The sequence below is a fragment of the Acipenser ruthenus genome, chromosome 19 (genome assembly GCF_902713425.1).
Source record: "Acipenser ruthenus chromosome 19, fAciRut3.2 maternal haplotype, whole genome shotgun sequence".
NCBI lineage: Eukaryota > Metazoa > Chordata > Actinopteri > Acipenseriformes > Acipenseridae > Acipenser > Acipenser ruthenus.
In genome coordinates, this window is record NC_081207.1 from 7,291,178 (window position 1) to 7,317,548 (window position 26,371).

Here is a 26,371-nt window from a genome sequence, read left to right on the forward strand (position 1 = left end):
TGAAACCTGTTGATTTCAGAGAAAACATCACTTCTGCAGATGGCTAGTCTTAGGCTAGGGCATTTGAGAGAGGAAAGTGGATTAATATGTTTATAATCTCCCTGTCAGATTAATAAAACACTCACTTTCTCCTGAGGTGTGCAGGAAGTTTCACGTCATTTTGCATTCTGGAAAAAAAGAGAAAATGTTTAACAAGGAAATGATGAAAGATGACTTCAGGGATGGTTTTCAGGAAGTGAGATGGGGAAGCAGTTTTCAGGACACAATGCGCAGTGTAACGCAAATATGCCTCCCCACCCCACTTACTCACAGTCTTCTGGAGAATTTGTGTTGGAACAGTATGGCATGGCAAAAAATGATCTAAGCAGCATCAACAACACAGAATCATACAGAACACGCATTATAGGATAGTAAACAGGTAAAAAATAGTAGGAAAATGTAGATGATATAAAAATATCCCTTTAACATACTATTAAGTCTATTTAAAAGATGAGTACAGAAGAGTAAATGTTAGAAAAACACTGGGTTTCTACAGTGATGCTGGCTCCAGGGATCAACCAGAATAAAATATCATAAAATGTTATGGGGACAGTACAAAAAACACTAACAAAACGACATTCAAAGCCAACATATTTCAACAAAAACACATTCTCACATCACTCAAATATAGTTAAACTGTTTCGCAGAGCCATGCAGCAGATACAACACCATCAGACTCATTTGATGAACTTGGTATGAACACTCCCCTGGCTTGTAATTCACCTGAACAGATCACTGAAGAGACCAGTGGCAACTTTAAAACAAGCATGTTGTCCACTGAAAGAGGTCGGACAAGCATCGAGGGAGGTACCTTAAGTGGCATGCGTCCATGTGATGCTGTGAGGTTTGTCTACAGCGCACTGAGTTAAAGCTACTGCTCAATGACAGGTTGCAACCCCAGGCTACACAGATCATAAGACAAGGTTGACTTGAGCTCAAGGCATCCACAATTATTAGGTCAGAACCTGATTATGCATTATAGAACAGAAGAGGGGGCACCAAGTCAGTCACAAGGGTAAGTGTGGTAAGTGTGAAACCTAGAGGTCACAAGGAACTAGAGAGCATAAAGGACAGCACTGATATGACTAGCTCATAAATAAGGCTCCATTTGTCGTACCCGATCTCAGCACAGTAAACAGCTACAAGGTGTTGACAGAATCATGTTAAATGGCAGGAGGACAAACAGCTGCCTGCCTCCCAGTCTTTCCGACCCGACAGCCTGGGTGTGATTAGGCTTGGATAGAAACATGTGGAAGACACAGGAAAGGCATAGTGAAATATCGGTTTGCACAGATCATAAACTGGGGATACAGGTCGGAAACACATGCTATATATTTTTATTTAGTCTCGTTTGGAGCCTCCCACCACCTTACCTTTTTCCAGCTGGATCTGTCTCTCAGAAGTTTGCTTTTCCATAAGCCCCCTGAAGACGACACTAGCTGTAACGTTTACCTACTCGATTTTCTTACACATTTTACCTTAGAGTTGTAACTGAACATTTTGAAGTTATGGATGATTTACCTACAACACAATGTTATTCCAAAGGGCTTACAGAGTAAATGGTAACCCCCAGTTCACTGTGCTCATGAATAGCTTTCTAGGTCTAAGGCACTAGAAGAAATGTGCAATATTCATAGTTTCTTCCGCAAGTGAATCCCTCCTTGTCTCGCTGTGTTTCATTTCTTCCGTTTTCCACCTACTGTGGCACATTTCCCTTTGACTCATCATGATGTCAATAATAATATATTATATAAACAATAAAATGCAATGCCATTCTGTGTTGTTGATATAATCACTGGACAACGATGAACTATCAATAAAATGAATGAATGCAGCCGACGCCTTGAGACGCAATTACATCACCATGGCAACCACTGCTGACTTCATTCCAGATCCAAGTTAGATTAGAAAAGAATGATTCTTGAAAAAAAGTATTTTATTCATTTGGAAAGAAGTCTTCCTGCCTTGTATCTATCATTGATTCATTCTGAATACTTTAAACCCGCCCCAACTACTGAGTGACAGCACATTCCTACATTTTATTTTTTTTTTAATTTAGTATTATTTTCTCCCAATTTGGCATATCCAATTATTTTTAGGCTCAGCTCACCGCTACCACCCCCGCGCTGGTGACGAACACACGCTGTCCGCCAAAGCGTGTGCCATCAGCCGACTGCTTTTTTTCACACTGCAGACTCACTGTGCAGCCACCTCAGAGCTACAGCGTCGGAGGACAACGCAGCTCTGGGCAGCTTACAGACAACGATTTACATAAAACTCAAATAGCTAAAAATAAAAACCAAAAAATAAAATGAATAAACACCAAAAAACCCTAGATATAAACTACTTAGGACATACCCTAACAAACAAACTGGAAAGCCAACCAAGCCTGGTTTCTGATGAAGTAGAGTGGAGAGAAGTATAAACTATGGAAGAATGCCATTCAAGGTACAGAACAGAATTTTAGGACATTTACATTTGTATACAGCAGTTCAGCTATTGTAATAGATTTCTTATGAATACCAGGTGCTGTATTACCATCATTCAGGTTTCCCCAAATAGACATTTTTTAATATCCACATACAGCATCTACTGACGAGACGTAACGTCACACACAAAAGGAGGCAGTATGTTTTGACAGCAGCACTCAAAATTAAACCTGCAATTACCCTTCCCGAAATATTACTTGAGTCAATTATTCGATTAAGAGATGCATTCTGCACAAAAGGTCACCCATCCCAATTAGTCAGTGTGCTTTTTTTCATTTCAGATTCCGGTTGATTCCATTAGCATATAAAGGCAAGCAGGAAAGTGCTCTAATACTAGGAAGGTTAGGATGATAATTGGCATACAGACGTGCTCAAATTTGTTGGTACCCCTCCACAAAAAACGAAGAATGCACAATTTTCTCTGAAATAACTTGAAACTGACAAAAGTAATTGGCATCCACCATTGTTTATTCCATATTTAATAGAAATCAGACTTTGCTTTTGATTTTTTATTCAACATAATATTGTAAATAAGAAAACAAATGAAAATGGCATGGACAAAAATGATGGGACCGCTAACCTAATATTTTGTTGCACAACCTTTAGAGGCAATCACTGCAATCAAACATTTTCTGTAGCTCTCAATGAGACTTCTGCACCTGTTAACAGGTAGTTTGGCCCACTCTTCCTGAGCAAACTGCTCCAGCTGTCTCAGGTTTGATGGGTGCCTTCTCCAGACTGCAAGTTTCAGCTCTTTCCATCGATGTTCGATAGGATTCAGATCAGGACTCATAGAAGGCCATTTCAGAATAGTCCAATGTTTTGTTCTTATCCATTCTTGTGTGCTTTTAGCTGTGTGTTTTGGGTCATTATCCTGTTGGAGGACCCATGACCTGCGACTGAGACAGAGCTTTCTGACACTGGGCAGTACGTTTCGCTCCAGAATGCCTTGATAGTCTTGAGATTTCATTGTGCCCTGCACAGATTCAAGGCACCCTGTGCCAGGCGCAGCAAAGCAGCCCCAAAACATAACCGAGCCTCCTCCATGTTTCACTGTAGGTATGGTGTTCTTTTCTTTGAAAGCTTCATTTTTTCGTCTGTGAACATAGAGCTGATGTGACTTGCCAAAAAGCTCCAGTTTTGACTCATCTGTCCAAAGGACATCATCCCAGAAGGATTGTGGCTTGTCAATATGCATTTTAGCAAATTCCAGTCTGGCTTTTTTATGTTTTTCTGTCAAAAGTGGAGTCCTCCTGGGTCTTCTTCCATGGAGCCCACTTTCGCTCAAAAAGCGACGGATGGTGCGATCAGAAACTGACGTACCTTCACCTTGGAGTTCAGCTTGTATCTCTTTGGCAGTTATCCTTGGTTCTTTTTCTACCATTCGCACTATCCTTCTGTTCAATCTGGGGTCGATTTTCCTCTTGCGGCCGCGCCCAGGGAGGTTGGCTACAGTTCCATGGACCTTAAACTTCTTAATAATATTTGCAACTGTTGTCACAGGAACATCAAGCTGCTTGGAGATGGTCTTGTAGCCTTTACCTTTACCATGCTTGTCTATTATTTTCTTTCTGATCTCCTCAGACAACTTTCTCCTTTGCTTTCTCTGGTCCATGTTCAGTGTGGTGCACACAATGATAGCAAACAGCACAGTGACTACTTTTCTCCATTTAAATAGGCTGAATGACTGATTACAAGATTGGAGACATGTGTGATACTAATTAAAGAAACTAATTAGTTTGAAATATTACTATAATCCAATTATTTATTATATTTTCTAAGGGGTACCAACAAATGAGTCCAGGCCATTTTAGAATATCTTTGTAGAATAAGCAATAATTCATCTCTTTTCACAGCTTCTTTGCTTTATTCTATGACATACCAAAGGCATGCAAGTATACATGATAAAATAGCCTTTAATTTCATCACTTTTCAGGAGGAATGAAGCATTATTTCAATGAGCTGTTAGGGTACCAACAAATTTGTGCACGTCTGTACAGTGAGTAAACCAAAAGTTCAGACTTTATTGCATTCTGAATGAACACAATTTAGTCATAGTATTCACATACTATGGTTTTTTAAAGAAATTAATAAGTCTCATTTGTGACGTTTGAAATTGTCATGTTAAAAACATGTGTCTGGTAGTATACTAATGCCGGAAAACCTGGTACCCAGCCATGAATCTGGAGTGGATGTTTATCAGCTGGCTACCTTCACCATCCACACATCAAGGCCTTGAGCCCGAGAGACTCCTCCAAGTGCCGGAACTTGAAGAGCTTTGCCAAAACACTGAGATAGTCAACCGGGAGTGATTAAGAGATTGTCAAAGGCACTCAGTGCCATACAGATACAGAATTTAGTTTTTTTTTTTTTTTTATCAGCCATAAAATAATGATGTGAGTTGAATATTCCCTATGCAGTCGGAAGCTTCCAAGGTTGCCAAGGGGAACATACGAACCGAAAGTAGGATTTGTCATCACACGGCTGACAGGCCATGAGAACTCAGTTGAGCAGAAGCACAACCCCTTGTGGCAGCTGCTCTGAATTAAACACTTTTTTATGTTCTGTTTTATTATTAATTTTTTTAAATTTATTTATCAGCCTAGTGAATGTTAATGGTTGGTTAGGTTTTATTATTAAAAAAAAAAGTTATGTGGAGTAAGTGGGTTCCCATAAAACTTAGTTTTGTGACAGAATTGTCAAAGTGACAATAAAGGCAGGAATACTGTTATTCTATATAAAAAAGAATACTACTACTACTACTACTACTACTACTAATAATAATAATAATAATAATCATAATAATAATAATAATAATAATAATAATAATAATAATAATAATAATAAATCACCATCATCATCATTAGCCCTGTAAAGAAATGCCAACCAAGAGTTTAACCAATAGCTCCTTGTATACTTCCAAATTACTTTTAAAGTATAAGTTAGCACTGCTTTAAGTCCTCTAACTCAGTCTTTTAATCGCTCTTAGAACATGTATCTTATATGTGTTTTAAACAGCGCTCACATGTTTCAGCAGATGCTACTGGCTTACATTGGGAGCGGAAGGCATGCCAGTTCTTGCACTCACTAATTCAACAGTTTACATGAAGGAATAGAAATGCATTGCCAATGAGATTGCTGCAGCTAATGTAAATCATCTTGATGCAGGTGCTACACTGTCCACTTAGATTTACCATTCACCTACAGCACTCTCTTTTGACCTCCTTTCCAGTTGTTGGAATACTGCCGACATCTTCTGGTAGTACAAATCCATCCACAACATTACTGGCCAACCCAAGGCCTGGAAGAAAAAGTACTCCATGAAGAACTCTCTGTTTACCAAGCTAAATGTACAATTGTGTGATATACAGCTAGTTGGGAAAGCACCTTCATACCATTTATCCCTAGTTTGAGTTATTCTAATAGCTTGGATAGGCAGTCCTTCAGATGCATGTACAAATCCCATTCACTTTCAAATCCCATTCCCTCTTTACAATGTCTCAGACAGGACCACTTCAGAACTGGCTCCCAGCCCATACCTCGATCTCTCCTTCTGTCTTATTGAAAGAATATTTATACTCCATAGCCTGGCCTCAATAAACATTTCCCAACACTGCTGTCATATATAATTTCAGCTGCACATTTTTCTAGCCTGCTAAATGTGTGGATTTTTTTTGTCTGTGGATGGAAGTTCAGGGGAAGAAGACAGACAGACCCAACTGGAGCCTGTGCTACCAGCACAGGGAGCAGCCAGCCCAAGCACTAGGAGGCCAGGCCTAGCCAATACAAAAACCATTATCACACATACACTCACTATGCGTCACACAAGAGTAATCAATAATGTTACAGCTTACCTCACATTAACCAAATCTGCAGGTGTTCCTACGAGGCCACCGGTAAAACCTGCAGAGAGGAAAGCATTGGACAGTCGGTATATGAGGAATGGAAAATGTCTACCATTGCAAACCTGAATGAGCTTGGCTTTACTAATAGCCTAAGGAGTCCATTCACAGAAAGACTGGCTTAACAGAAGAAACATCTCCCTAAATGTAGTCTAGTTGAGTTGGCATGACTTAATAGCACTAGCAAAAATAGATACTGGTTTACTAATGAACCGGACTCTACTGTACCTCCAAAGGCCCCCAGCAGCACTTTCTGGTAAAAGGGGAGGGGTGCTTGGCTCCCGCTGGAGATCCTGTCCCTCACCGTCTCGTAGATTGCAAAGCGGGTCAGGGAGTACGTCATCTGCAGTGAAGAAATACAGAAATAATAATGAAAATCACGGCAGGGTTTAAAACCATCATGTTTCTAAGCCTGAACTGAACCAGAAACTGTCTCTTTCCCTCTGCTGTTAAACTCTGCTTGGTGTCCCTTGGCAGCCATTAAGGGGTGTGATGATAGCACAGGGAGGGCCAGAATAGAAAGTACTAGTATACGTTTATATGTTTTCACAGCCACAGTCTGAACATACTATAGTCCCGCCGAGAGTGGTTCCTATACCTAACTAACTTAATACAGTTGTGTTGTGTTCATTATTTAAAATGCCAAGATGTACTCTTGCGACACCTAGTCCAGTATACAGTACAGTCCAAAATATAATTGATTTATTAGGCACCTGGGGTTTTAAGGGATATAGGTGAAGTTGCCACTCATAAGTTCTAATGAGGACACGGCTTATACAACAAAGAGGGCACAACAACACTCAACTTCTCAAGACTACTGCTCCAGGGAGCTGGAAGTGTTTTACAGCAGAAATGAATCTCAGTTCCAAAGGCAGATCGCGACAGCTCTGTCTCTGGAACTTGCCAGGCAACTTTCCAATAAAAGGATGCATAAAAAACAGATTCTGCTGCTGGCTTGAAGTGTTTTATAGTCTCAGGGCTCCACCTTGTGGTACACATTGAAAATAGCAATTGAACACCAATTCGCTTGAATCAAATTATTAGCCCTTGGCTTAAAGGATATACAGCTAATAAATTCCAGTAAATGTTACTCAACATGCATTGCCATCAATGTGTCAGATTCAAGAGCAGGGTTAAAGTATGTACAAGGAGGACTGGGTTATTTTTTCTTCTCTAGCTGCTGCAAAAAATGCTACTAGAAAAATGACATCTCATAATATGCAAGATGTTTTATGAAGCCCACCTGCGTAAAAATAATTTGGATAGTAAGACCAGGGTATAAAATCCAAAACTGTATTTTCAACAGGATGTTAAGCTGAGCCAATGTCTAGGGTTGTAGTGAAGCTCTTTTAAAAAGCACTAACATTATCCTAAACAGTTCGTGTTGCAACATAACAAATTGTGACCAGCACAAATCATCAATCAATCCATTTTATATAGCACCATTCATAGGGCTTTACAAGATGCAGTAACAAGAAGAAAATCCATAATACTTTAATACAGAGAAATGCATAATACATGAAATAGTAGCAACAACACAGCAGTTAATAAAAACGCAAGAGAGAACAAATGGGTCTTGAGAGTTGATTTAAAGCTAGTGACTGTGGGACCATCACACACCAAAGCTAGGAGAGAGTTCCAGAGAGTCAGAGCCAGTGTGGTGCACTTTTGCTTAGGGATAGAGTCGGAGGACCTCAGCTTACAGGCAGGGGCATAGCGGGTACACAGGACCTGTGTGATGAAGGGCATTGTAGGTGAGCAGGAGAGTTTTGAAAGTAATCCTGAACTTTACAGGTAGCCAGTACAGCTGGGCAAGAGGGGGGGTGATGTGATCACGTTTTGTACATCTGGTAAGGATCCTGGCAGCGGCATTCTGAACTAGCTGCAGTCGGTTTATGGTGCGTGCCTGGAGACCACCATACAGAGAGTTGCAGTAGTCGAGTCAAGAGGAGACAAATGCATGACAAAGTATGTCCGCATCCGGGAGGAAAAGGTAGAGACGGACTTTGGAGATGTTTCGAAGATGGTAGAAGGAAGATTTGACTACGCAGGAGATGTGTGCATCAAAGGAGAGGTTGCAGTCAAGAAGTACACCAAGGCTTCTTACTGTGGGGGAAGGCAGCAGCAGACAGTTTCCGAGGTTCAGGGCAGCTGTATTTAGATTCTTAAGTTCAGTTTTAGATCCTACTAGAAGGAGTTCAGATTTGCTAGTGTTCAGCTGAAGAAAATTGGCAGACATACAGGCTTCAATATCTTGAATGCAAGCCGAGAGTCGGACCATGACAGAGGGGCTTCCAGGATCGAGTTTTAAGTAGAGCTGGGTGTCATCAGCATAGGAGTGAAACATGAGGCTGTGTTGGTGGATGAGGTGAGCCAAGGGAAGCATGTAGATATTGAAGAGAAGGGGCCCAAGAACAGATCCTTGGGGGATACCACAAGTGACAGGGTTTGCGACACCACTGCATCCAGCATAAAAAACAGACTGCATGCATCCGGATAGGCAAGAGGACATCCAGGAGAGACAGGTTCCAGGGATCCCAGCATACTTCTGAAGGCGGTCAAGAAGAATTCCATGATCTATGGTGTCAAAAGCAGCTGTTAGGTCAAGGAGGACAAGCAGAGGGAGCAGCAGCATCAGCATTAAGTAGGAGATCATTCACAATCCAGAGCAGAGCAGTTTCAGTATTGTGATGCTGTCGGAAGCCAGACTATAGAGATTCAAGCAAATTGTTATCTGTGAGATGTTTCATCAGCTGGCTGGCTACATCCCTTTCAATAGTTTTGGAGAGGAAAGGGAGATTGGAGAAACAGAAATTGGATATGTCAGCCGGGTCGAGTGAGGGTTTTTTGAGTACCGGCGTAACTCGGGCAAGCTTAAGGGCAGCAGAAACTGAGCCTGAGTCCAGGGACAGGTTGAGAGTGTGCATAATGGAAGACACAATATCAGAAGGACAGAGATGGACAAGTTCAGTCGGCCAGGGATCCAGGGGGCACGTGGCAGTAGCTGATTTCAACAGTAAGCCAGAGACATCAGCAATGGAGAGAGGAGAGAAAGAGGAGAGGGCAGGAGGGGCAACAGGAGGAGAATCAAGGTGGTCAAGCAGTAGACTGGGTTTGTGGCGGGAAAGCGTAGAATAGATGTCAACTTTGTTCCGAAAGAAAGAGGAGATATCATGACAGGTAAGAGAGGAGGATGATCGGGAGATGGATCTGTCGATGGCTGGATGTAGGATTTAGTCAGTGGTCTTAAAGAGAACATTGGCTTTACCGTGTCCCATAGTTATTTCAGAAAAGATCATAACATCCAAGAGACCTGCTTGTCGTCCATATGAAGAGGTATATATCTAGTAGAATGAGGTGTGTGGGAGGATCATTTTAGTATACAGGGACTTATAATTATTAGTATAATTATTATTATTATTTTTTAGCACACGCCCTTACACATTATTTTTACATACAATTACCCATTTATACAGTTGGGTTTTTACTGGTGCAATCTAGGTAAAGTACCTTGCTCAAGGGTACAGCAGCAATGTCCCCCACCTGGGACTGAACCCACGACACTCCGGTCTAGAGTCCAGAGCCCTAACCACTACTCCACACTGCTGCCTAATTAGCAGTAAGCACAGTGAAGGACGAATTGTAAATGCTGTATATTAAAGAAGAGCTGTCTGAGAAAGCAATGCAACCTTTGCTCAAGGTAAATGGCAGCTTTTCCATTTGCTTTGTAACTCACTCTGATCTACAAATTTAGAACCCGATGTTCCTGCCAATAACAGTGGACAAAAGGAAGAAAAAAACAGCAATTTTACCCACTAAATAAACTAAACAATATCTAAAGAGTAAGCAGCATCACATTTTTTTGTATAATGCTTGCAGCCATTTAGTTCCTGTTCTAATTACTCAGACTGTTAAGGTGCTGTGACTAGGAGTTTTGAAGGCGTTGTTGGGCTCTAGATACAAGCCGTAGACATACAGTACTGTGCAAAAGTTTTAGGTAGGTGTGAAAAAATGCTGTAAAGTAAGAATGCTTTCAAAAATAGACATGTTAATAGTTTATATTTATCAATTAACAAAATGCAAAGTGAGTGAACAGAAGAAAAATCTACATCAAATTAATATTTGGTGTGACCACCCTTTGCCTTCAAAACAGCATCAATTCTTCTAGGTACACTTGCACACAGTTTTTGAAGGAACTCGGCAGGTAGGTTGGCCCAAACATCTTGGAGAACTAACCACAGTTCTTCTGTGGATTTAGGCAGCCTCAGTTGCTTCTCTCTCTTCATGTAATCCCAGACAGACTCGATGATGTTGAGATCAGGGCTCTGTGGGGGCCATACCATCACTTCCAGGACTCCTTGTTCTTCTTTATGCTGAAGATAGTTCTTAATGACTTTCGCTGTATCTTTGAGGACGTTGTCATGCTGCAAAATAAATTTGGGGCCAATCAGATGCCTCCCTGATGGTATTGCATGATGGATAAGTATCTGCCTGTACTTCTCAGCATTGAGGAGACCATTAATTCTGACCAAATCCCCAACTCCATTTGCAGAAATGCAGCCCCAAACTTGCAAGGAACCTCCACCATGCTTCACTGTTGCCTGCAGACACTCATTTGTGTACCGCTCTCCAGCCCTTCGGCGAACAAACTGCCTTCTGCTACAGCCAAATATTTCAAATTTTGACTCATCAGTCCAGAGCACCTGCTGCCATTTTTCTGCACCCCAGTTCCTGTGTTTTCGTGCATAGTTGAGTCGCTTGGCCTTGTTTCCACGTCGGAGGTATGGCTTTTTGGCCGCAAGTCTTCCATGAAGGCCACTTCTGACCAGACTTCTCCGGACAGTAGATGGGTGTACCAGGGTCCCACTGTTTTCTGCCAATTCTGAGCTGATGGCACTGCTGGACATCTTCCGATTGCGAAGGGAAGTAAGCATGATGTGTCTTTCATCTGCTGCAGTAAGTTTCCTTGGCCGACCACTGCGTCTACGGTCCTCAATGTTGCCTGTTTCTTTGTGCTTCTTCAAAAGAGCTTGGACAGCACATCTGGAAACCCCTGTCTGCCTTGAAATTTCTGCCTGGGAGAGACCTTGCTGATGCAGTATAACTACCTTGTGTCTTGTTGCTGTGCTCAGTCTTGCCATGGTGTATGACTTTTGACAGTAAACTGTCTTCAGCAACCTCACCTTGTTAGCTGAGTTTGGCTGTTCCTCACCCAGTTTTATTCCTCCTACACAGCTGTTTCTGTTTCAGTTAATGATTGTGTTTCAACCTACATATTGAATTGATGATCATTAGCTCCTGTTTGGTATAATTGTTTAATCATACACCTGACTATATGCCTACAAAATCCCTGACTTTGTGCAAGTGTACCTAGAAGAATTGATGCTGTTTTGAAGGCAAAGGGTGGTCACACCAAATGTGGATTTGATTTAGATTTTTCTTCTGTTCACTCACTTTGCATTTAGTTAATTGATAAATATAATCTATTAACATGTCTATTTTTGAAAGCATTCTTACTTTATAGCCTTTTTTCACACCTGCCTAAAACTTTTGCACAGTACTGTATGTAACATAGGCGTACTCCTAATAGTCCTTCACAGACTATAGTATATCAATATAAAATACCTTATAGCAAGCCCGCCTGTCTAAAACATTGCTTTGGTTGCTCCCTTTATTCTAATTGCTTGTACATGGGAAGTGTTTTTGGTCAGATAGATATTTTGTGAAAATATCCTGACTGCTAGAGCCATGCTGCCTTCCCAGTTTTCTGTTCTTTTTTTAATCCTAACTTGGCTTCAGCGACTAATTTGGACAATGCCAAAGTGCAACAGAGTTCAAACGGTCAACCTCAACCTCTACAAGTCTTCATATGCTATACAACAGGAAGAACTAGAAGAATTTGTTTACTAGCTGATGATTTCTTTTGTGTTACATAGGTACAGAAACACCTCAATAAATTCCAGCAGCTGCATTTCTAAACATGCATTTCCTAAGTGAGACAATGTACAGTTTGTGGGTTACTAAGATAAACCAAGGTTTGTAGTGAAGTCATCCTTTTCATAATAACAGTACAGGATGGTGTGCATGTACATCAAGTACTGGTGATAAAATTCCTTTGCCTGATTAGTTACCAATTTGGATGAAGGACTGCTAACACAACATTTTTTTCTTTTTAAAATTACTGAACCCCTGATCTTGTTGATCAAAAAAAACAAAACCCTCTTTTTGTAACACTGTCAGCAGGTTCAATATAACACTGTCACAGTCGCATTGTGCTTGTTTGTTTTCTGGTCGTAGGATTTAGCTTGTTTTGAGTTTTGGGACCAAATAAGTGCCTTTGTCCCAGTATTTTCCAGCTTGCCCACCAACGGAGTTGCAGTACCCACCTGTCTGCAGAGGGAGGCACTCAGGCCGCTGTAGAGCGCCAGCACACCGTCGCTGCGGACCACCTGAATCACCATCCCGGTCATGCGACTCTTCACCTCCTGCTGAGTCTGCAGGTGTACCTGACGGGGCAAGGACAGGGTCAGACTGAGTGAAGACAGCTATTACACAGTCAAGCACAACACTGGGTCAGAGTTAAAGGAAGACACATCTAGCAATGTTACAGCTTGCCTGACAACACCTTATTATTTATTTATTGCATTTATATAGCGCTTTTTATACGCAAGTATCACAAAGCACTGTACCAAACATGGCAGAAAAAAATAACAAACCACAACACATTTGTACAGCATGTCACACATACAACTGCCACAATTTAAATAACAGCATACATATAATACAAAAGCAGCAATTTTAAAGCTACATTAAAACCAACTATGAGAAGAAAGCCATTTTATAAAAGTGCGTTTTAGTCTTGACTTGAAAACTGTAATGGTTCCAGCTTCCCTGACAAACGAAGGCAGAGCATTCCATAATTTAAAAGCTCTACAAGAAAAAGCCCTACCTCCCGTGTTGCTTTTGTTGTCCCTGCATCCTGTGATCTCAGAGTGCAGTTTGGAAAATATGGTGTCAGTAGCTCCTGCAAATAACTAGGTGCTAATCCATTCAGGGCCTTGTAAGTTTAACAGCAAAATCTTAAAATCAATTCTATACTGCACAGGGAGCCAGTGTAAAGAAGCCAAAACAGGGGTAATATGTTTACTTTTCCTGGTTTTAGTCAGAATTCTAGCGGCTATAATCTGAACTACCAGAAAAAAGTGCATTACAATAATCAATTCTAGATGAAACAAAGGCATGCATTAGTCTCTCTGCATCACATACGATAATAATTGGTCTAAGTTTGGCTATATTTCTCAAATGGTAAAAAGATACTTTAGTAACTTCCCTAATATGAGTCACAAATGATAGATCAGGATCAAAGATGACCCCCAAACTCTTAATTTCTAGTTTAAGTTTTGATGAGAGACTGCAAGGGGCGAGGAGCTCATGTAATCCCACATTTCCTTTTAGTTGGTTCTGTGAACCCACTAGCATAACCTCTGTTTATCTGAATTCAACTTTAGAAAATTCTGTGACATCCAAGATAGGGATGGAAAGGTATTTTGCACAGTATGATAACTGCTAAAAACATTTTTTTAATTCTGTGCATCCAAAGACATGTAATTAAGTTTTAAGAATCAAGTCTACTGTTTGGTATTATGTCTTAAACCAGCAGTTTGTCAGCCACAGACTGTTGTGAAAAATGATATATTAAATAAACAGGGAAAAATGTGTTAATCAGATTATTCTGCTTTCCATTGCAACTGGTACCATTCAGTGAGCAAAAACTATAAAGGGTACTTTAGCTGAAACCTCCTGACAAAAGGGGTACAGTTTCAAAAAACGATTGAAAACCCCTGGTCTACAGTATCAAAGGCAGCACTTAGATCTAGAAGAATTAAAACTGATGGAAGGCCCGAGTCAGAGCTTGTCAGCAGATCATTCACAACTCTGACAAGGACTGTCTCAGTGCTATGTGCAGTACTTAAACCATGCAACCACTTTGACAGCATATTTCTATTAATATATTCATCTAAAGAGGTTCAGAAAAAATACCTCCACTTAAAATACTTTGCTAGTGTCTAGATGGCATTCACAGTTGGAGCAGTTGGGTGCTGTATAGGTCACAGAAGTTTTTCTCTTTATCATAACCTTTATAACCTATAATCATACCTTTATCATAACTTGGCTGGAGTCCATTAACATTAAAACCGTTTTTTTCTTGACAGACAAAATGTGTGTGTGTTTTGGAGGGGGTGGCTTCGGAGAAACAATGTGGCTTAATTTTAATCAATTAGTACATTGAAAAGCAGGTTTACGCAATGATTCACTAGGTGATGTATTTGGTGGCATAAGCAGAGCCAACTGGGGGAAAGGTCACTTTTACAGAGACAGTGACACTTCTGTACGCCAGCCAGAAGGCATTCCATTTGCTCTTGACTTCATTAACTCAAGAACTCTAATCGCTAAGATCATATACTGCTTAGGGATTGATTTGATCAACCTGTATCCTGCCAGGATAAAGCATATGTGTTTTTAGACCATTTAACAGTCAGTGCATTTCCTGGAAATTAAACAGCACCATTTCTCCATTACAACTCCAAGAAAACAGTGTTCAGTACTTCTATTAGAGGAATGCAGCACGTGCTAGCAATTTCATGGATACAAGCAAATCTTACAGTGTATATATGCATGAAGAACAGAAATGTGCGTTTTTAATGCCGTTGTAATTCACGCTTTGATATGCTGCAAAGATACTGTTAAGATCACAGCAAGAACTTTCCTCCATGTTCAGCATAATGTCAATTCAAACCCCAAGTGTCTTCCACAGGTGGTGGAAACGTGTGTGTCTACACTTTGTAGGTAGAGTGAGCAGATGGGTATACCAACGGGTAAACAAAAATGTTGCAAATCATATTTTAGTTTCAAATTGAATAAGGAAACTGCAGTTTTACCGTTTGTGATCATTATTATGTACAGTATGTCATATTCAGTTAGACTTAGCACAGCCGGGGCAAGTAGACCCAAGGGACAGAGCTGTCTGCCAGTAAAAGAATAAGGAGCCCCTCAAACAGTGAAAACAGCAGCTGCTCATCGCCTTTTATCTGACAGAGAGGAATGCAGCACACCAGCATTCTAAGTTTGCAAACAGCACTTTCATGCTTCCTGCTGCCAATGATTCTGCAAATCTTACTTTGTGGGTTGCAGTAAACCTCATAGCCACTGAAGCCAAGAAGCCTCTACAGCCAAGCACTAAAGAACAATGCTGAACCATCAATACTAAGGTAAACGATATAACTAGACCAAGGTAAGGTGAGCTGAGAGACCCCTATCTATCCCCTAAAAGTGAGTGCAATACAAAGTACAGTACTACTGCATTAAATATGTACTAAACAGAGGTAGATGCAACTAATTCATTTTAATCAAGCTGCCGTTTTGAGCAGTTTTTATAATCATTAAACAGATGCCACAGTCAAAGATACAGACCTCTGCAGTATTCCTATTGAAAGAAACTGCATATACAAGTGTCAATTTGTTTAAAGTAGGATACTTTGCATAGCAGTTGGATATATTCCAGGTTCAGTGGTACATAAAACCTTAGACAATGTGACAAAGTGATAAATACACTTTAATGACAGTTTCTTTCAGTGCTGAAGAATATGGTATGAATGAGTGTTTGAAGTTAGGCTTAGATGTGTTTAAAACCGAGGATAAACCAGTATGCAGTGGTAATGTGGGACAAACATGGCCGTTTCTATGAATGTTGAAATGAGAAAGGCGAGAAAGTTCTATAGATAAATTCTGTATATGAAACTTAGGTATATAATTCCTTCAGTTTGTTATTCTTTGCTTTGTTGTTACTTGAACTTTTATATATACAGTACCGGCATAAATTATGGAAACAGTTAATGATTTACAAAAAGACTAGGGGTGGGGATTGTATTGCCCATTTTTCCTCACTTAGACCCATTATTATTAAATATCCTGGTGTCTCCGAATAGACAATCATCGTCAGCATCTTTGCTAAATATTTTAATAAGCAAAACATCTAACAACTAAAACGGTGTCTCAAAATGATCTCCTTTTTCTAGGAAAGCAGCACAATGAGATGGGGAGTTTGTTGCCAGATAACTTCACTCAGACTACTTGCTCACTAAATATCTTGGTATCCCTGAAAAGAAAATCGTCATCCACTATATATATTATTCTGTATCTCTTATTAATTGAACAGCACTGTTGAATGTAATACTTAATTACACAATTTCTGAACCAGATGCCTTACTGCAAACTTCCTATTTAGAATCCGAGCAGATGCCCTGTGGCCCTAAACAAAGAAAATCACACCGCAAAAGAACTTGAGAATACATGACAGACATGGTGGAACTACCCATTTAGACTGTACAAGGCATTCAAGTAGCAACCGGTTTACATCAATGACATGCTCTACCATCAATACAATATAGTGACCAAGGTTCCCTTTGTCACTATAAATTCTGGTCTGTTTCCTTCCGCAGTACCAGACCTTGTTGTCTTGCCAGTTTGTTTACATTCTTTAAAAAGGACACTTTTGTGTTTGTTTACATTCTTTAAAAAGGACACTTTTGTGTATTGTTTTTGCTGTTGGGAGTCAGGACGCACGTTTTCTGCTCAATGGCACGTGGATCACTTCACCTGTTCAACCCAACTGCTGCTCCCCTTTCCCCAGAACCTCACGTGGAAGTTTCCTGAGGACTGAAGCACTAATTCAGGTATGAGAGTTCAGTGCTTACAACCAGGAATGCATGTATCCACATGCCAACTGGGAGGCATCCAGCCTGACTAGGTGTAGGACTGAATAAGCTGCCACCCCTCCAAGACACAACAGCTGTGTATGTATCTACGTCTACCTTTGGTCTCGTAATTTATGACGTCACAGAAACCCTAGATGGAATTATTTTTCTGTAACTCACTCCAGCCTGTTTATTATGCTATATTATGGCAGGACAGTAGTTAAGGTTGCAATGTTCTTTCAATTGTAAGTCCCTATTTTGTGTAGCTCCAAAAGTGGGGTTAGATTCACTCAATCTGCCTGCCGTTTTGGATTTCAGGTCTGATTGGTAGGCTGCATTTTTTCTATAACTTTTATGTTATTCTGTTCAGTAGTTTTTGAGCTAAAGCACTTTTTAAAAATGGGTGTTTGTTTGTGTATGTTTGTTGCCGGAAGAGCGTTTTTTTATTATTCACCTGTAGGTAAAAAAACTATTGGACAGTTACTACTCCCATTTGGCAAGTTACTACATCTAAGTAGTCTTTAGTAGTCTTTAAGTACTTTTAAAAACGAATGCTACGCATTCGCAGTTGGACAATTTGGTAAACGTTTTTGTGTAGTTCTGACTGGACCTGTAACAATACAATCACTTAGGAACGCTCCCCAGTTTGAACTACAGCTACCAGAATGCACACCGAACGGCTGATTGTAGCTAATATTTCAAGTTTTTCACAAGCGTAACAAAGCATCATATTATACTGTACAGAGGATGTAAATAAATAATAATAAATGTGTCAGGCAGGGATAGAAGGTGAACGAGTATTTAAAACCTACATGTACACTTAAGCTGAGAGACTGTACGCCAAAGCAGCTATAAATAATGGTGAAACATTTCAAATAGGCCTAAAATGATTATTTACATTACATTAGACTTACAAAAATCGAAAACCATATAACCACAAAACCCAGAACTTCCAAAGAAATATTTTTTGCTTATTTCTAACGTAAAACAAATAGCTATGCACTTTGATGCTCTAGTGTAAATAACATGGAATGTACTGTATAGAATTAAAAAAAATATCTCAATTAGCCGTCGTAAAAAAAAATGGAAACATACAAAACCATTTCATACACTGTACTGTACAGTCATGGTGGTTTAGCGCAAATACTGTAGTCATGTACTCATTAAAAAAAATAAAATAACACTTAGGACTTAGGCTAGACATTTTCAGAGATGCAGAATCACAGTCAAATTGTTCTTGCAGTTTAACAGTAGATTTATAGAATCACTTAAATTTAGTAAATAATATAGCAAACTGGGCTACTCAATGGTTTCATTTACAAGTTGTACAAATAAAACAAATTGATGCAGACTTTATTTAAGCAATCACCAGCAACAGATCACCTGACAGCATTTTGAATAAACTTTATGAACACAACAATCAGCATGATTACCAAAAACATAAAAAAGTAGCCTAACATACTGAAATTTAGCTGGCAGCACAAATATGCACTAAAACCCTACTTAAAAAAAATAAATAAATAAAAAATAAAAAATATGTTACGGGTCATTCCATGCCAACTCAACCAGAAAAGGGACATTTCGTTGCCCGTCCGTCTTACATTTTCCTATAAAAATTCACCTGGGGGGTTTCTGACATGCTTTGTTCAGAATTTTTTTTTTTAAAATGTCCCCTTCGACCTGTGACCTTGCAAAGGTCAACCTAAAGTGAGAAAGGGACCTGGACCAGAAAAATCACCCTGGGTGCAATTTAGATGCTACCATCATGTGTAACACCTTGTTCTACTCGTATTGAATAAGGCTTTTCAGAAATAAATAATAGGAGCACCCTACTCACTTCTGGCAAATTGCCAGACGAGGGATAACAGACAAGTTTTATTCGAACTTCAGCCTAACCCTTTACCCTGTAGGGGATGCGAGTCCTAAAATGTAAGTATTGCTGTAAGACCCTTAGGAACCAGTCTTCCAAATTCTGTGAAAAACATTTGGTTTAAAGTCCCACCACTTGTCATTAAACCCCCTTGAAATTTGAATTTTTGCTATTTGTACCAAGTTTAGGCTGTAATAACTTGCATGGGGGGGACTCCAAAAAATCACCTAAAGATATGTTTGGATAGATTTTGATGCAATCTATAAGCATCAAGCAAAATATTATGGTATCCGGGGATTCTGGATTTTTGGCAGATTTTTGAAGTTGCATTTGTCATGCATTCAAGCATTGCTTATGGCCACTTTGGTAAAGCTAAAGTGCCACATAGTTGTATCCAAACTGGCTATTTCTTCAATTGTGCATTCTTTGAGGATTGATCAAGAGGAAAAAGTAACAGTATGTGCTTCCACTGGCACTAGCTTGGAGCCGAGGGGTTATGAACTTGCATGGGACTTGGGACTTCTTTGTTACAATGACATTTGAAACTACCAAAACCTTACTTTAGTTGGATTATAAAAACCAAAAAGTGATAGTAAAGGTTTTTTTTTTAAGTTGTGGTGCCTATCTAGGGGGATAATTGATTGACTGACCAACCATTTGTAAAAAAGCCATTTGCTGCATTCTCATGCTAGTCAATCAGTCAATTTCAGGCACAACTGAAAGCCTTTGGTTTAGGAGGTCTTTGATGAAGAGGAAATTCAGTAACAAAAACTTTGTTAAAATAACGTTAAGGTTGCAGTTCAAAATCACAAATCAGATATGATGTCATACATGACATCAGTAATGAGATCAGCAATGACTAATCACATGACAAATGCTGCACCAACAGTGCCCAGAAGGACATACCAAAATAATAACCTTTGGAGAGTTTCTGTGATGTCATCATAAACTAGGAGACCTTTAGTTCACAGAGTCACAGAACCTGTAACTCACTGAAGTACATCTTTTATTTTTTATAATACCTGGATATTAGTGTATGTTTAAAAAATGTGTCTTTGCTTAGGTCAGAGGTCAAATCTCATAATATGTCTTTTGTTTTTGTAATTAAGTTGAACATGAATGTTGACATAACTAATCACATAACAAATGCTCCACCAAGACTGCCCAGATGGACATTACACTGGGAAAAAAAAAATTCTCTGTGCTGGACTGTAGCTATCATGCTTCTTGGCTTACCTGCCAAGGTAGACACAATCATAGAAAAAACAAGTACACTTTCATTGCACTCACTGTCACTCGGGTCACTCTTACAACCCTGCTGCTGAATCGCCGTGAGCACTCAGCACTCTAAAAATACTCTAACGCCTCTCACCATGACCTACATCTAGGCTATGACAGGGTGTGTTTCAGAATGCACTGGGGGCTCACTTCTGTCATGCACGCTGACATTCTTAAGTTCATGTATTTGTTCTTGCCCTGTTATAAGGTTATACGCCTGCACTAAAAATATCACGACTTTCAGTACAACAAATTTTATAAAACACATGTTATTCATGATTGTGATTTTGCAGACAGACGCTCATTCTTATAACAAAAAAGTGTCAGCCGCTGTATTGATAAAACAGTATGTGTACCAGTATCCACAAGAAAGTGATCTGCTTATACATTCAGCGGTTTTATTAATAAAGAGGTATACGGGCAATAGGCCATGCAACAGTAACAACTATCCAGCCTCAAAATATAATGTGACACTGAGAGTTGCACAGCCCCAAGCAAGCACAATTGGCAGCTGATGATGTAGGATACAAAACTCCACGATCTTCAAGATAAGCTAAAGAAGGCATTATTATTAAACCTCGCGGGGCAAAAGTAAAGCTGGTTCTGAATTACTGTAAACAAGTATATTGGAAATATTGATCTGGGGTCCTTCATACTGCTGAGTGATTAGTCTTTGTATACAGTAATTACAGAGATATTTAGAACAGGAGCCAACATACCTTTATCAAATCAAGGGGATGCGTACAACACGCCGCTCCGCAAGACGCAAGTCCTCCAAAATACCATCTCGATACCCTCTTCTCGGTCATGGTGATTGCTTCTGTTTGGTTTAATTGACCTCTCCTTTAAAAATCGTTTTTTTTTTTCAATCCTTGCGCTCCCACAGCAGCAGCAGAAGTAGCAGCGGCGGCACCAGCCTTGTGCAGGCACACACCTTCGCACCGCTGTTCTTAGAATAATCACCTCTAGTTAATCTTTAAACTTGAAATAACTGTTGCATGCTGGTGATTGTGGAACGTTATTGCAACTAAGCAGTATTTTACATATAGCCAGAAAAACAGAAGAACCAAAAAAAAATATCCAGCCAATCTGAAGCTGCAATTAATGGAACTGCCCCCTAAAGAGACCCACCCAATTCAAATGATTTGTTAACTGGACTACAATTGAAAGCCCAATGTTCCGTAAATGCACTGCTTTGATTCCATGCGGCGCAGTCTACCCTGATCGTACGTAAACACCGCCCTATATGTCTGATTGGCAACTACAGTTTGCAATCCGGAGTAAGAATTTGATCTTAAAGTGGCAGACACGTTGAATACAGCGTTTAAGCGCCTGGGAAAGAAGTGCGTTTTAAAGTAACAACGACTCGTTGTTGCATTGATTGTATCTAAAACGCAAACTCGTAAAATTGTAGTCTATGATTGCCTTTGTTATTGTTTCATTGCAGTGGCTTTAAATAACTAACAGTGAGTTCATTTTAGAAGTCATGAACAACTATTATTATTATTATTATTATTATTATTATTATTATTATTATTATTACGTGCATGCAAAACGCTATTATAAGTCGTTATACACGTCACACGGCAAAAGTAAAGCAAAGTTGGCACTGAATTAAACAAGAACTACACACTCCATTAATGTTCTTGATAGTTTTCAGTCAGAGCATTCTTGCAGATTTTCCAAACATTCTCCTCGCGCTTTCCTTTCCAAGTGTTTTTCATTTCGTTATATTCCTGCATGCAGCTCACAACGCAGCTCCAGTACTGCTATTGAATGTTGCAGGACTGGCTACATGACATGCATACGGATTCTTTTTTATTGGTATAATTTGGCTTCACTAACATGTATTCAGATAGAAGGTCTTGACTGACTGATAGAGGGCTATTAATAGGCAATATAACACGTTGATGATTTGTCACAGCTGGTTCATACTTCTTCTGTCGCAGATGAATGCGATACATCAGGCGCAGAAAGATATATAAACCTGCAGTTTAACCTCGACCACAACATTATCCGACCCTATGCGATTTCAGGTCGCAGACGCGTGAGAAAAGGCTGTACGACTTTCCAAAAAAGACGCATGTCGCAAGAGTGTGGATGACGTAATTCCGACCTGTCTCTCAGGGTAGGAGACCCTCAGCTCCGACCAGAAATTATGTCAGAGTCTGAAGTAGGAACCAACCTTAAACCATATATGAACCCAGAAGAACCCCATAGAACCCTGGGGGTACGATTTAGAACCCTCAAGAACCATTTTTTCTAAGAGTGTACTGTTCAAAGACAAACGTCAGTATTGTCTTTGTCAGTATTATTAATGTATAGGCTATGCCGCTAGAAAAAGATGAAATTCCTGGTTTCCTAATGTTTGCTCAGACCCCTGTATGCTTAAAAATAATCTGCCGCTGCTAACTGCCAGGAATGTAATACTGTGCTGTTGCGAACATTTAAATAAAGTTTACATTAACGACTGCGACCGCGACTGCGTAAAGTTTACATTAACGACTGCGACCCATTTTGGGGTCTCAGTCAATGGTCTCTGACGGTCGGAATGACATCATCCGCACAGCCGCGAGCTGCGTCTTTTTTGTGTCTGCAGAGGGTCTGATGATGTTGAAAAAATCCAACATTTGTCTCATGGTCGCAAGCCAGTGAAGCGCGATAGAGCAAGTTTTTGAGGAACCCGGTAAACATGAACAACAGAACAGGATTTTAAACCTGCCTCTAAACTGAATGAAATTAAAGCGTAAATGAACCTTTGCTAAAATGAATATTGGTGCTCACATAGGCTACCATGCGCAGCAACCACTTGTATAATAATAACAATAATAATGAATACAATGTATTTTTATTTGTATTATTGCTATTCTTTTTATATATTTCAGTCACTAATAAGTTAACGTCGCTGTTTATTTTCTGTATGCAATTACTTTCCCAATCAAATCAGTAACGTTGCTCTGATCAGAACAGCTGATCCGTTTGATTGCTGCTCATAAAAATATATATGAGCTAATTTACACATTCACTTCATTCATGAAATGGGCAATTTTAAAATCCCGTCTCAAAGTGTCGCGGGATTGTGGAGCCTGTTGGCAACCCTAATCACAAATCGAAAGTATGACAGAGCTACGACCACTTTGCTGTGTCAAAAAGTCTGCGACCTCTGGCGCACCAGTAGAAGAATGCAACCAAAAGTGCCATTTTTCTATTCTGCTGTTTCCAGGGTTGACCAGCTGCTATAGATTTTAGAGCAGTAGTTTGTTTAACAAGTTACTGTGAACTGTGGCATGCAGCTTTTACACTTGTTAAACATTGGACAGGCGTACATATGAGACAGAAAAAAATAATCTCAAAGCAAGCGCTCAATTTTGAATAGTAAAACCTGAACCATTCTCACTCAATCCTAAACCGTGAGGTAAAACTATAAGAAAGTATGGAACAGAGACACGTTTTGGTTAATGCCTTTATAAGGGCTATGTGATACTGATGACAGCATCATCTTACTATACTGAAGGAATGACTCCTACAAAGGGAATTGCCTGACACTACCAATCAGTTTATTATAACGTGCAAATCAATCTGTCACAATAGACTGGATTGAGGTAGTGAACGGATCTCAGTGACACCACACACCAGGATTATATATTTTAAATATTAATTGACTGTGAATATTGCTGCATATAGCACCGAGACTGTCTTTGTCAGAGTCGTGAGTGATCTGCTGATAAACTCTGACTCGGGCTTTCCATCAGTTTTAATTCTTCTAGATCTAAGTGCTGCCTTTGATACTGTAGACCGTTCCATCCTACTGAATCGTCTTGAAAGCACAGTGGGACTGTCTGGCCTGGTCCTATCCTGGTTCAAATCTTATCTTCTGATAGGTTTCAGTTTGTCTCTATTGGGGAGGTAAAATCGGCATTATCGGAAGTTGTCTGTGGTGTTCCACAGGGCTCCATTCTAGGTCCCTTGTTGTTTTCATATATATGCTACCGTTAGGTGACATTATCCGCAGACACAGAGTGAACTTCCATTGCTATGCTGATGATACCCAGCTATAATTGTCCCTAAAGCCAGGAAATTCTTCTGCCTGGGTGTTATTAGCTACTTGCCTGTCAGACATCAAGCATTGGATGTCGCAGAATTTTCTAATGTTGAATTCAGATAAACAGAGGTTATGCTAGTGGGGTCACAGAACCAACGAAAAGGACATGTGGGATTACATGAGCTCGACCCTTTGCAGTCTTTCATCATTGATCCTGATCTATAATTGAGACTCATATATGGGAAGTTTCTAAAGTATCTTTTTACTATTTGAGAAATATAGCCAAACTTAGACCAATTATTTCAGTATCTGATGCCAAGAGACTAATGCATGTCTTTGTTTAATCTAGAATTGATTACTGTAATGCTCTTTTTTCTGGTGTCCCAATATGTGTGGTATCCCGCTTGCAGTTTGTTCAGAATACCACTGCTACAATTCTGACTAAAACCAGGAAAAGTGAACATATTACCTGTTTTGGCTTCTTTACACTGGCTCTCTGTGCAGTATAGAATTGATTTTAAGATTTTGCTGTTAACTTACAAGGCCCTGAATGGATTAGCACCTAGTTATTTGCAGGAGCTACTGACCCCATATTTTCCAAAACCGCACTCTGAGATCACAGGATGCAGGGCTGCTGTTTATTCCTAGGGTCAACAAAAGCAACATGGGAGGTAGGGCTGTTTCTTGTAGAGCTCCTAAATTATGGAATGCTCTGCCTTTGTTTGTCAGGGAAGCTGCGGCCATTGTAGTTTTCAAGTCAAGACTAAAAATGTACTTTTATAAGATGGCTTTCTTATCTTAGTGGGTTTTAATGTGACTTTAAAATGTCTGCTTTTGTATTATTATGTGTATACTGTTATTTTAATCTGTTTTTTAAATGGTCTAAGGCAGTTGTACGTGTGACATGCTATACAAATGTATTGTGGTTTGTTCTTTTCTTCTGCTACGTACTGTACAGTACTTTTGCATAAAAAGTGCTTCATAATGCAATAAATAAATTTCATGAAAGTAATCCCCATTAAGGGATAAACTGCATTCATGCTGAGGAATGTCCAGTCTGTGAGGCTTCACAGAACACTACGTCAAAGGAAAGGAAATGAAGTACCATACTAAACGTAGTTGCTTAACAGCTAGAGGTAGTGAACAAAAAAATGGAAACACCTGGGTAAATGAGGGACACCAAGTATATTGAAAGCAAAGGCTTCCACACAGGTGTGGCTCATGCGTTAAGCAAATAACATCCCAGCATGCTTAGGGTCATGTATAAAAATGCTGGACAGACCTGGTTGCCTATAATTATGGCTAGCATGGCTGCAAGAGAGACCTCAGTGACTTTAAAAGAGGGGTGATTGTTGGGGCGCGTTTGGCAGGAGCTTCAGTGACCAAGACAGCTCAACTTCCTGATGTTTCACAAGCAACGGTGTCTAAGGTGATGTCGGCATGGAACTCCGAGGGAAAGACATCATCAGCAAAGGGCAACAGTGGGCGGAAGCGCATACTCTAGGATCGTGATATCCGTGCATTAATTCAAAGTGCAAGGCAAAACAGGCAAGCAACTGCAGATCAATTGACTGCAAATTTCAATCTGGGTGCGAGCAGCCAGAGAACTCCACAGAGCGGGATACCATAGTGGCCCAAAGCCCTATTAAGAGACTTTACATTGGTGTTTCCACTTTTTTTGTCCACTACCTGTATATAGAGAGAAATGCTGACATTTGCATATCCCGATTATCCATAAAGTTACTGCTTTCTACCACCTTAACTCGAAAGCTACTTGTATTTACTTACTCTCCTGGGCTTTTCACTAGTCAAAGTACAGTTATGCTGCACTGATGAGCCCCAAACGGGGCAAAACTTGTCTGCAGTTATTGTGCTTTGACTTTTAAAACTCTGTGAATGTAGAAACCTTTTGGTGTCTTTCACGCGATTTGATTGGCTCTTGTAATGCTAACATTTGCATATCCTGATTACCCATAATTCTATAATTACTGCATTCT

At 39.9% G+C, this 26,371-nt stretch overlaps 1 protein-coding gene across 2 annotated transcripts in view; it reads right to left on the reverse strand.

Moving 5' to 3' along the window:
• LOC117424828 (mitochondrial dicarboxylate carrier) overlaps nt 1-21,846 on the reverse strand; it is a 37,882-nt gene extending 16,036 nt beyond the window's left edge. The window contains exons 1-5 of one of the 2 annotated variants that reach the window (XM_034041538.3): nt 21,052-21,846; nt 12,817-12,936; nt 6,659-6,773; nt 6,383-6,431; nt 126-167 (exon numbers count right to left, since the gene is read on the reverse strand). In XM_034041538.3, coding sequence (XP_033897429.2) covers nt 126-167; nt 6,383-6,431; nt 6,659-6,773; nt 12,817-12,936; nt 21,052-21,141 — 416 coding nt within the window. In that variant the 5' untranslated portion in view covers nt 21,142-21,846. The remainder of the gene's footprint in view (nt 1-125; nt 168-6,382; nt 6,432-6,658; nt 6,774-12,816; nt 12,937-21,051) is intronic. The other variant, XM_034041537.3, reaches the window with a different exon arrangement.
• Between the last annotated feature and the right edge of the window lie 4,525 nt (nt 21,847-26,371).